The sequence below is a fragment of the Pangasianodon hypophthalmus genome, chromosome 29, assembly GCF_027358585.1.
Source record: "Pangasianodon hypophthalmus isolate fPanHyp1 chromosome 29, fPanHyp1.pri, whole genome shotgun sequence".
NCBI classification, from domain to species: Eukaryota; Metazoa; Chordata; class Actinopteri; order Siluriformes; family Pangasiidae; genus Pangasianodon; species Pangasianodon hypophthalmus.
This window is the reverse complement of record NC_069738.1, coordinates 11,599,362-11,612,099: the sequence shown is the minus strand read 5'-3', so window position 1 is coordinate 11,612,099 and position 12,738 is coordinate 11,599,362. Positions and strand designations below refer to the sequence as shown.

Sequence of the window (12,738 nt, the reverse complement as noted above, 5' to 3'; positions counted from 1 at the left end):
CTTCTAAGAATGTTGTGCATTGAAGCTGCAAAGAAATAACTGTGTAATGCTGTAATGAGACCAGTTAGAAGGGAAGGGAAGAATGTGACTATAATTAGAGATATGTTAAAGAAAAAAAAAACACTAAAGCATTTTCGGTATGTACTGTGCTGCGTATTTACTATGTTGTGCTGCACTGCTTCGCTTTACTGGAACTGCAGTTTGACCAAAAATGTATTTTGTAACTTAGCAATCATTATCATTTCTTCGTTGTTCACAGTTAAAATAATCATTTCAGTTCTTTTTTTTTTTTTTTAAATGGTTATGGTTATGGCTTAGCATGGTGGTGCAGCAGGTAGTGTTGGTGCCTCATGGCTTGGGTATGTTTCCGTGTGGAGATTTACATTTCAGTTTTAATGATCAGTTTTAATATGAGCTCATGTCTTACATTTGATTTAATAATTTAGGAATTGTTTGGTGAAGAGACATCGTTTGGCACCTGTGGCCTAACAGAGCAGAAAAACCATATCTTCACAGTTTTATGAGTGATAAAACATGCTTATTTGTTATTTTATTTGGATTATAAACCAGCACTTCACAAATGGTTTGCATTTTTATCTATTCATTGTTTAATTATCAAGACAGTGGTTATCTGTACTATACACAGCAGGCCCACACCTTCCAAACATGACCTTTTAACAATCATAAGGTTTGTTATTCAGTGCCTACAGTAATCATAAATCTGGTCATTCATCAACCTATCTGAGCAGAAACAAATGATATAAAACATGACATCTATTTAAAATGAGGCCATCAATATTGGGCAAACATGGGCATAGACCTCTGAGGGTTGATCGCAGTTCAGCTTACACAGAAGTGCTAATTTCCTTCATTCACTGAAAGGAATTTTCTATTCCTGACTTGCTGTGGTTGCCTCTATCTCCAGTTCTCTGAAAACATCTGGGCCAGTGGAACGTCCCTCTCCCCTCTGCTTCCTGCTCTGCGGTGGCGCTACGTCTTACAGACACAACACAAACAAAGCTGACTCCTACACTCCCAACCGATGTGTGGATGCGTGTGTGTGTGTGTGTGTGTGTGTGTGTGTGTGTGTGTGTGTGTGTGTGTGTGTGTGTGTGTGTGTGTGTGTGTGTGTATGTGAGACACATGCCCCTGTAGGCTTAATGCAGTGGAGCACTGTGACCGATAATGCTGCACTTTCTGTTTATTAACCTTGTGAAAGAAAAGTGTATGTAAGTATAATTAACATAAGTACATGCTTTTAATGTTGCCACTTTATACGTACTTTATTACATACTAAATGTATTATTTGGAACAACTTATGACAATAAAGTGTTTTTAATTTGTTCATATATCTTAAGCATATCTATATACACTTGCCAGTCACTTTAATAGGAACACCTGCTTGTTCATGCAATTAGCATAAGCCAATCATGTGGCAGCAGCGCAATGCATAAAATCATGCAGATACAGGTCAAGAGCTTCAGTTAATGTTCACATCAAACATCACAATGGGGAAAAAATTTGATCTCTGTGACTTTGACCATTGCATGGTTGTTGGTGGCAGATGGGCTGGTTGGAGTATTTCAGAAACTGTTGATCTCTAGAGCTGGACTCTGGAGTTTACACAGAATGGTGTGGAAAAACAACAACAACAACTACAAGAACAACAAAAAACAACATCCAGTGAGCAGCAGTTCTGCAGGCAGACATTGATGAGAGAGGTGAGAGTACAATGGCCAGACTGGTTTGAGCTGACAGGAAGGCTGCGGTAACTCAAATAACCACTCTTTACAGCCATGGTGAGCAGAAAAGCAACTCAGCATGCACAGCACAGCGAACCTTAAGATGACTGGGCTACATTAGCAAGAAGACCACACTGGGTTCTATTCCTGTCAACAAAGAGTACTTTGAGTACTTTTTTTAAACAACTTGCACTCAGTACAGTTGTTAGTATACTGCAACTTAACCAAACTTAGGTACATTTTAAATTATATTTCAATATCACTAAATATAGCTGAATAAAATTTAATTAAATCTAAAAAAATGTAAGTCTACTTTAAAAAAATACATACTACAGTATGTACTCTTGAGAAGTATAGTTTAAAATGTATTACTATAAAAATATACATTTTAAAAAGTACAGAAAAGTATATGTTTGTATTTCCAGAGAGTATGTGAAATAGACTTTTTACATTCTCCAACATACTTGAAGTACATTATTTATAGCCTGGCGTTCTGTCATCATGTGACTGTGGTGGTGTTTTGTACATCTTCAGTACAGGAGAATCTATTTACGTTTCTATTTACATGCCATTTCACTATTTCCGTGGCTTTCCGTGACTCTGAATGCACAGAGAATTCCAAGTTTGTTCCAAAAATTACTCACACACCCATTATTCACGTTTGAGCACCGCTCTGCCCGTAATTAATTCCAAAATCTCCCAAGTCATTCACTGTCAAAAAGCTCATAAGCCAAAGGCATCACAGAAAACTGAATCCACTCCCTGGTGCAGCATTGTGTCAAATGTTGACTACCCTCGAAAGCTTGAATGCTTTGGCTCACAGTTCAGGCCTGTGGCTGGTTACAGCTTGTTCGGACAAAATTCTCAGTCCTTCCATTGATTTAGGGCAGACGTGCCAGCCCACATTCACATACAGTGTTCTTCTTTGGCAAGAGATCAGCATCTCCCCCAGGTTTGAATACAAAATTAAGATTGAGATGCATATCAGAATAAAGCACTGACTGTTTACAGAGCAATCTGAGGATGGTTTATTCTGTGCCTGTGGTCTTCTAGAGAAAAAGGAATCGGGCTGTGGGTTTTTATCACATGTACGTGTGCAGTAACACATAAGCAACTGAGATCCATATCTCAATGCATTCTCAAATATGTCCCCATGACTCAAGGCTGCTTTGCTAAAGCCCTACATACGGATGTGGTGGCTGCACTGCAATTGCAAAAGCTAACCATGATATAAAATTGCTAAGCTATAGACAAACTACTCTTTTGAAGAAATAGCTAGCTACTCTACAAGCTACTTAGAAAAGTAGCTAACTACACTGAAGGAACTAAACTAAGGAAAATCAATTAGGACATTTTAATTTTATTGTGTATGGTATGTCATAACAAAGAGATTTTTCTTTTCTTTTTGTAAATTACTTTTAGTAAGATGCAGTTACAATGACTTAGAAAGAAAAATCATCAAAAAAGCAACTCACTTCACTACTCTTTGTTCAGTTCTAGTTATCTAGTTTTGTTCTAGCTGCTCAGGTAGCAAACTGACATTGGGCCAACATCAGCCATTCCTTTGGCCCAACGTTGGGCACCAAACTTTCACCCAACGTCATTTTGTCCAGCGGCCCAATGTTTGGCCACCAGGAACGACAGACTTTCATCCACCTTTAAATCCACCTTGCCATTGGCACAATGTTGGCATGATTGTTATGAAGTGTCCTTCTTTGCCAATGTAGGCTCAACATTGGCCCACTTCACATTGGTAAAGTTGTTATGAAAAGTGCTCCTTTGTGATGTTGGGTCAGCATTGGATGAACGTTGATAAGGTTGTTATTAAAAATGCTCCTTTCCCAACATTTGCCCAATGTCTATAGGGAGATGTTGGGCCAAGGTCAGTTTGCTACCTGGTTAACTAGTTTTGTTGTGCTATTCTTCTACTTGGTGAAAAAGAATAGATAGCTACTGGAAAAGCTACATTATTATGAAAATAGAACAACTACCTCCATGCTATTAAAACTGTAGTTAAGCTAGTAGCATCGCTACATGTACCTAGCTACTCCCTATCACTGACACTGAATGTAGAATAATTCATTGAACTTTGCCCTCAGGGTCTGTAAAAAAGTATCTTTTTTTTAAATAACAAACATTAAATGTAGTTCATCTTTATTTCCACAGTATGGTATTTTGGATGAAATATTTGTGGATACACAAACACACACTGTGCAGACTCTGTCTGACTCAGCTTCTATCAAAACATGCATTACATTCTCTAAACAGGGAGGAATGGAAGAATGACATTTAAGACATTTAAGCTGTGATGAGAGATCCCTGAACTTATTTGTCCTTAAAGGAGACAGCTATTTGAAGAGATATACTGTCTGGCTTTTACATACACACACACCCACACACACACACACACACACACAGCCAGCATTCCTAATAAACAAAACCAGGAAGGGAAGGAATGTTCAGATATGGGTTCTTACTGTAATCTGCCTACTGAGCTACTGAGCTTGCAGACTGAACTGAATCAGACTGGAGCAAAACAACATTAAATAGGACCTCTCTCTCTCTCTCTCTCTCTCTCTCAACCTCTCCCCACCCCTCCACAGCACACACACACACACACACCTTTGTATTGGTACCTCTATGAGTGCGTTCCATTGTGCTGTGTATAATTGTAGGAAAATACTTACTTACAATGTTTACATATGAACCAAGATCACGCTTACAACCATTAACCATATTATATATATATATATATATATATATATATATATATATATATATATATGTGTATATACACTAATGATGCAAATGCATTTACAGCCAAAAGAGTCATATGTGAACAGTCATTAATAACTTGTTACTTCATTCCGTTAATCAAGACTTGGTGATTTGGTGTGAGTGCCGTGGGAAAATTCGCAATTCATTATTCGAAGCCAGCACCACCAACAAACGTTATAACAGTGGTTATGATCCCACGTGAGGTTCATCCATTGAATCACACAGTAAGGACTGTGCAGACATCTAGCTACAGAATAGTCAAGGCAGGCAATTTCTTGGCACCCTGAGTTTTGAAGGACCCAGGAAGGCTGATCCCAAGTACGTGAACTCCATGAACATGTCAAATCTCAAAGTGCTGAACTCCCCGAAAACCTCTGATGGGTAATGTACAATGCTACACGAGGAAGCCCCACTAAAGGGAGACTTGTGGGACTTTTAAGTTTATTTTGAATTGTCATGCTTTTTAAAATGAAGAAAATCTACCTGTCTGGAAGCCAGGAAAGGAAGAAAGAACAAGAAAAAGAGGAAAACAGGACGTAAAACTGTGGTAAGTCGTGGAGATGAACTAATAGCAAAACAGCTAAATATGACAACTGTAGACTAAGCCATAAAGTAATGTAACACTAGCACAATATCATTTTATCAAGCAAGGAGCTAGCTTGGAGTTGGAGCTAAACATCTTTAGGATAAATCGTAACAGTGACTGTGCACCACACCCAAAATCACTACCTGACATCACTGATGCTCTTGTGGCTGAATGAGCACAAATCCCCACAACCATTTTCTAAAATATAGTGTAAAGCCTTACCAGAAGAATGGAGGCTGCTACAGCAGCAAACGGGAACTCTGGATTGGGATGGTTTGGTGTCCACATACTTTTGGCCATATAGTGTTGTAGCCTACACAATGTAATGGTTTAACTGATTTAATTTGATCTAATTGGGAAGCTTTTTATAGCATTGCTACTAGCATGCCGAATATAATGGTAACACTTTCATATCTTATAGTTGGCTCATCGTATTGAAGCTCTGGCCCTGTGGCATGGTAGTTGCCATTAAGCATTAACTGAGAGCTGTGGATTGAGAGGACATTACAACACCGTAATACTGCAAGTCAGGATATTAACAGAAGGGGTTAACAAGACATTAACGCCTTAAGATTAACATTATTAATGGCTATTTATATATGACTAAGGCGGCTTTTAATATTTCCTGTTGTGCTAAGGATTAGTCCATGCATTAATTAAACATTAAATATATGCTTATGTGTGGACCTTATAGTAAAGGGTTACGAAAATTTCTTCACAAGAATCTATTAATCTTTATTCTCTATTAATATTTAGCAATTTCTCTGCACAAAGAGACCACTGCAAAGTACACACAACCACACGCACACACTTGTCCAAAGAAAAATACAAAGAAGTGCATGTTCACCTGTAGCTGTGAACACGCCTATTTTCGCATTTGGCATTGCATTGGCATAGTTAGATCAAAGAATGCAGGAATGTATGCAGGGAACAAAAAAACAACGAATATAACAAAGCAAGCAGTGTTTTGACAGCCCCAGTGATTAAGCAAGCCTTAATCAGTTTCCATGCTCTCCATATCACTTCCTCTTAACCAGCGGAGACACGGCTGTATTTTTCCAATGTTTTCCCTTTCCTACTGTTAAGCGAGACTCTGCAGGAATGTGAGGGGAATGTGCAAAGAGCATCCTGTTTTTATTTTTTACACTTGTCAGCTATTAACACTCTGAAGAAGAACAGAGGCAGAAGGAGCTTTCCAGGCCTGAGTGACATCAGAGAGCAGATGGAAGGGAAGAGACTGATGCAGGTGCACCTACAATGCATTCCAGCATAATCTCATAATCTTAAACAGAACTAGAAAAAGCTGTATTAAATCTGGGTGGTTTTTTTTTTTTTTGGAACAGCAAACACCCTGCATGACATCATCAGTCCTTGGTGCTATATTCGGTTCAGGGGTTAAATTAGAAAAAAATACACATACGGTAAAAATCTTTAAGCTAGCAAAATGAACAGATATGGCATTGATGATCAAATTGCCTGACTGAAGGACATTTATGTATCCATAAGGAATACATAAAATACATGAAAAAGGAAGGCATGTATCTGTAAAGCATTGTGAAACTGTGTAACATCATTATTATTATCACTATTACAGCATGCTATGATTTGACCATCATATGACATACTGTATATTTCCATAAAACCAGCTTCCATGAGTTTCCCCAATTTAACCTCTCAATATGTAAAACATCTCCAACACATATCTGTACAAACGCTGTTGCTTCTGCTTGCTCCAAGGGCAGTGGCTCAGTGATTAAGATTCTCAGCTACCAATCAGAAGGTGGTGAATTTGAATCTCAGATCTGCCAATCTGCATCTGTTGGGCCCTTAGCCCTTAATTCCTCTAGAAGTGCTGCATCATCTCTGATGCCAACTTCGTAATGAGAAGAATTATTGTATTGTACTTGTAACTGTAAAGCCTAATATATGTATATATATCGGCATTGTGTTTTAATCACAGATAATATTCTTCATTCGTTCATTCAAATTCAGTAAAATGTTTTATCCCGGTCAGGGTCGCAGTGGATCTGGAGCCTATTCTGTGAACACTTGGAGCAAAGCAGGAATACACACTGGATATGGATGTCGGTCCAAGGCACAGTGCATACACACATTCGCATGCTCATTCACACCTTGCTGACTCAAAACTGTGCTGCAAAGTACAGCTCCAATCACATCATCATGTTTGAAAAGATACTACAGTTGTGGGTCTCAACAGCAACAATGATGAGTCAGTGTTCCGGGAGGTGGTGGAGCAGCTCACAGATTCTACAGGAAGGTTTTTGGGAGGTAGGAGGAAACTAGAGAACCTGGTGGAAACTCAAACAAACTTGGAGAACACGTGAAATTCACACAGACATTAAGCCGGAGACCCTGGAGCTGAGAGCTGACAATGCTACTCACTGCACTACTGTGTCACTGTGATAATATTTTAACAACTCTAATTATATTGATTATTAGGCCTTTATTAGGCCTTTTATTCCTTAATGACACAGCTTTATAACTGACAGACAACTAGTTTTTGCATATTTTGTGTCCTACACCTGCCTACTTTCACAGAAATTTGACTGACAGGGCAGGCGACACACCAGGAACTAGACTGCTTTCTTTAATCACAGCTAACTGCTTTCAGTAAAATTCATGAATAATTTTAAGGATGGGATTCCATTCATTTTTTAGTTGTGTGACTGTATCTTACACTGGAAATCTCTGAGGCTGAGACTAGAGCATCGCTGGCGAAATATTTAATGTCAGTCTGGGCCGTTCTTTCTGTCAACAATCTGCCACACAAAAACCATACAGTCAGTCTTTGCACTGCCATATGATAAATAGATTAGATTTTGTCTGTCATCAGACAAAAAAAACAGAAAACAGATGATTTATGTTTCTGAAACCTTTGGTTCTTGTAGGCCACACTACAGTCATCAGAGGGTCTTATTTAGAAGCGTGAGAATTATAGCTGTTTGTTATTGGCTGTGGTATTTTTCGACTGTTAGGAGAAACCTAGTCTGGCTGGTTCTGTCATAATATCATCTGTCTGCAACTGACACATGAGTTAGAAAGCTTTAATCACTGGCTTAAGGGGCAAATATTGATTTTTATCTCTGCTTTTAAAAAGTAACCAAGTGCACAAACATTATTGTGTTATTAATGGAGCTAATCATTTTGGTAATAAGTTGGAAAACTTCTTACAACAGCTTATCTCAGAATAACAACTACTACTTTGTCTGAAACCCAGACAGCCTCTGAAATGTGTCATCTGTTATCGCAATCTATTAATACTAATCAGTATTAATATAGGATAGAATATAATATATACATAATATACAGAATTATAAATATTATTCATATAAGATATTTCACATTTCCTTCCATTACTGGTTGAGAGTACCCTGTGTATGTTTTAGTGCTTCTCACTGGAGTTTTTCATTGTCTTTCTTTTTCTTTTTTTTCTTTTTTCCTGCATTTGTATGTTTGTTTTCTGTTTTCTTGTTTGCATGTTTTTTTAGCCGCTGTGAGTGCAGCATCTGATCAGTCTCGGTGTGCCTGATACTTTCATCGATGTCAGAAAGTTTGGTATCATCATTCTGAGCGGTCATAGGGCTGCTCCGCTCTCTGTTCTCTCATGTGTCTGGGTCCACTTTGTGTCACGCTTGTGCAGCTCTGTGGATCCATGGTACAGCATTCAGAGCGGTGATGCCGTGGCCATATGGACCAGCACAGGCCTTCAGTGGGATCGTGAGCACCTACGCCACTGAAATTAGATCAATTTTTTATCATCAATTTTGTATGTTTCTTGCAAATTTTATTTCATTATAAAGCAACCTTGAGTGGTAGAAAGGTGCCATATAAATTAAACCTATTTCTTCTTATTATTATTAATCTGTTTATGGGTTAATTAATGATATTTTTGTAAGTATGTTTGAAATATCCTGTAATTTTTATTGCAATGAAAATGCTTTACCTAAGTTTCCTATATCCTTAACCAAAATAAACACAAAGGATGCAACAAATTTCAATTCCAATAATTTATTTGAGATAAAACCTGTCTGTAAATGAGGTACAAAATATAAATAAGTGAGCTCAATAAATTAAATAAATAACATTTTTCCAGGCATGCTACTTTACAACATGATATAGGCCCTGCAGGCTGTGAAACTAAACATTCAAGTATCTGTGGTCAAGCTGAAGGCTGAAAATGGCCTTTCCCTAGATATCAGAGGAGAAACAGTAGTTGTTGACATAGCAGTGAGTCGTTCTGCGTGCCATACACACGCAGAAGACAAACATCAAGCTATAAGCAGTAGTTAAAAGGCCGCCCAATTAAACACATTCCACTGAAACCCAGTGCTTGTTTCTTATAATGGGAAATTACAAAGACATTAGTTGGCCTGTTCTATTGCAGGAAAAAACAATTACTGCAGTTTGTTGGCAAGCTCCGAGCCATTGAAACTCGTTTGCACATGTAACTGAAAACACGCAACAGTAACCATGTTAATAATATTTCCGCGTTCACAAAGAGGCCAAGAAAAAAAAAAAAAACTCCCTCATGAGCCCTGGGTGGTTGATCCATTTCATAAAACAGTTAATATGTGTCCCAAAGAATCCACTGGCAAACTTAGATAAGACAGCATAGCAACCTTTGGTCATTGTTATCATACAGCAGTAACAGAAGTATAAACTCAGTGTTTATGACGGCTTCCTAAGAAATTACAGCAAGGGCCTGCATAGAGGTATTTAACATTTTCAAGAGAAATGAAATCATATGAAACTCTGATACAGAGAAGTGCAACTAAAATGCAGAGAAGAACAGAATGTACTACAAGGAGAAGATAAAAAAGACCTTAGTATACAGACACATCACTGTTATATTCAACCTTTCATAACATAGCAGTATTGCACAGAGTCTTTTTTTTTTTTTTTTTGCAAGAATAAGTGCCTCATTTGTAAGGCTAAAATTTACAGTTTTCATCTGATAGTGCTAAACTATCAAACATGACTCCCATATGTTTTTTTTTTTGGCTTAACATTCCTTCCTTTCCATTTCACAGGTGTTCAAGGTGCTCCATTCTTCCTTTAGTAAAACAACACAAGGCACACTTGTATTCAAATAGGCACTATCACACATTCCACTGCTTCTCTGATCCGTGACGTTTCTGTGTATTAATTGTGGCCCTGAACACCTTAAGTCTTTTCCCTTAACACTGTCAGTATCTTTAATAGCTGTATTTTTTTCCATGAGCATTCTTAGGTCTTCCTGTGTCTTTTGAGAGAACTTTCTCTCAACTGTCCTTCCAGTCATACCCCACTTTTGAGCAGAAGAGATCCTCTCAAGGGCATCAGCTTCTTACCCAGGAATGACATTTCCTCCTGGGAAGATTTTGATCCTTTGTTTCTTATCGCTCTGCATCTTTCTCTGACTGGTTCACGATTTGTTGGTCTTGGTCAGCTTTTTCCTTGAGACAGCAGTACGCTTGGCTGCGATGAGATTAGCCTTGGCAACTTGTCTACAAATGGAAAAAAGTGAAGGCCTGGTTAACACCCAACAAATATATATATATATATATATATACATACTGTATATATGTGTGTGTGTGTGTGTGTGTTTGTAAGAATTTGTCTGTTTCTTACCTGAAATATGTGAGGAGATCTTTGTCAGCTTTATCCACCTGGCCCACTTCAGGATCAAGTGGACTCACAACCACTAGGCTTGGATCCATGGAGCTGTGACCAAAAGAATAAGCGCCAGGTTAAATAATGTACATATTGCAGACTCACATGACAAAGCATTACAATATAATTAGTTCAGGATTACTGAGCAAAAAACATTCTCCATCTCCTCCTCTTTACCCTACAGCAAACAATTTAAAGCATGTCATTTAAGATATGTGCAGACGTCAGTGTCAAAGGGTGGAGGCACAGCTTCGGCGTTAAATAACTGAGCAACTTTAAGAATTCCTAACAGCGAAGCCTGATAAAAAGCAGATGTTCTAAAAATAACCCAATGACTCAGGGACCTGCATGACTCATTACACAAATCCAGCCAGTGTAGGTTAGTCCCACTGAAGTAAACAGCTACACCTTATCAGCGCATATCTCATTAACCCTTTAACTATGGTTTACCCTGATCTGTTCAGGTTCTGCATGATTGCCATTGGTATGCACGACAGAAAAGATGTGAGCTGTCTATCTCCTTTGATCTGGAGTCTATTCTTTTCTCAGTTGTTTCATACGAGAGACAAGGATTATGCTATGCTCACCTGGTGTGGCAGAAAGTGGAACAGGTAGGATCATTGGGGTTGGCGCATTCACAACGCCCAGTGGAGCGCCGGCGACGAGACAGAGGACTTCCGAGGCCATACGGGGTGATCTTACTGTGGAGAAAAGCATAACAGAGATAAAGATATCAACTTTCAGATTATAGTATAGATCTATATTTCCCTTTTAAAGTCCCACTGATACAGAGCATAATGCTGAAATTATGTGGATTTATATGTGGATTTGTGCTGTGTGTTAGCCTCAGAGTGACCTACCTAGGTGTGTTGACCCAGATTATGTCCAAGTGGCAAAAGTAGATGCATTCCTTATCCATCCAGTTACTGCAGGAGCAGCGTTTGGTGCGAACCCTTGCGGCCGTTAAAGAAGAGCTCTGGGTTTCTGATGGTTGGAACAGGGGTAGTCCAAATCCTAGAAACAGAGCACATAAAGAGCACACCATTTTAAAATGTAGGATGTTTACCAGGGCTCTGTTAACCGCACAGAAATGAACGGCTCATCATTGTTGCTCTGTCTTAGTCATATTAAAAACAAATATCTCTAAACATTCAATCAAACTCAAGTGTAAATATGCCAGGCCCAGTACAATGCCATGCATTTAGATATGGAACGCTTATCACTTAAGATAGAAAGGCAGTTACATGATAACCTTATTGTCTCCAATGTGGGTTATAAGGAAAGGAAAGTGCAATGCCATATGCGTATTGTTTCTCACTGCTTAAGTAATACTACACCTAAAAATGAAACTTAAGCTATTTTTGCCCATCAAATATTGCCTTCATACCATGCAATATCCAAAAGTAGTTCTAGTATCTTGAAAGATCATATATTAATATATTTATACTTTGTGAAAATATTCAATGCATGCCTTGTCATTGTAGTGTACACAAATTTGCATTATCCACCACAGCATAACAGGAACTGAGAAGTATTGGCTTACCTTCTTCCACAAACACACAGAATGTGGCAGTGATCAGCAGAATGGTGTGCAGAGAGAGATCCATTGTAAAGACTAAAACAAAGCTTTTTTTTTTTATATCCACAGAAAGCAACGTGCACAGGTTTACTGTGTGTTGAGTTCTTAGTGCTCTTGCTAGAGGCAATGACAGGTGCTCATGTGCAGCTCAGACTCCCGGCCTTCCTTTTATGCCCCAGCAAGTCGATGCCACACCTCCATTTTTGTCATCTCTTTCCAACAACACATGGAACGTTGTTGTTACACAATGAGTCGCCTCCTCGCATTCTCAAGGGGATCATCAGTTGGGCATGGAAAACTGGATAGAAAAAAATAGTGAGAAGAAAAAGAACATTAAGGAGTGGAGAAGCTGAGATGGTCCCTTTTTGACTATTATCATT

At 38.5% G+C, this 12,738-nt stretch overlaps 1 protein-coding gene across 1 annotated transcript; it reads right to left on the bottom strand.

The window, feature by feature from the left end:
• Positions 1–9,119: 9,119 nt before the first annotated feature.
• edn2 (endothelin 2) lies at positions 9,120–12,515 on the bottom strand. The gene is made up of 5 exons (XM_026942111.3): positions 12,323–12,515; positions 11,640–11,793; positions 11,367–11,480; positions 10,738–10,830; positions 9,120–10,613 (listed from the first exon to the last, which is right to left on the bottom strand). Exons 1-5 carry the CDS (start codon positions 12,384–12,386, stop codon positions 10,532–10,534), a joined length of 507 nt encoding a protein of 168 aa, XP_026797912.1. The 5' UTR covers positions 12,387–12,515; the 3' UTR covers positions 9,120–10,531.
• Positions 12,516–12,738: the final 223 nt, after the last annotated feature.

Coding starts and splice junctions, on each gene's coding strand:
- edn2 (XM_026942111.3), bottom strand. CDS start 12,386: ATGGATCTCTCTCTGCACACCATTCTGCTGATCACTGCCACATTCTGT. Junction 10,831..11,366: donor TCCACTTTCTGCCACACCAG/GTGAGCATAGCA, acceptor TTTTGGTCACAG/CTCCATGGATCCAAGCCTAG. Junction 10,614..10,737: donor GATCTCCTCACATATTTCAG/GTAAGAAACAGA, acceptor TTCCATTTGTAG/ACAAGTTGCCAAGGCTAATC.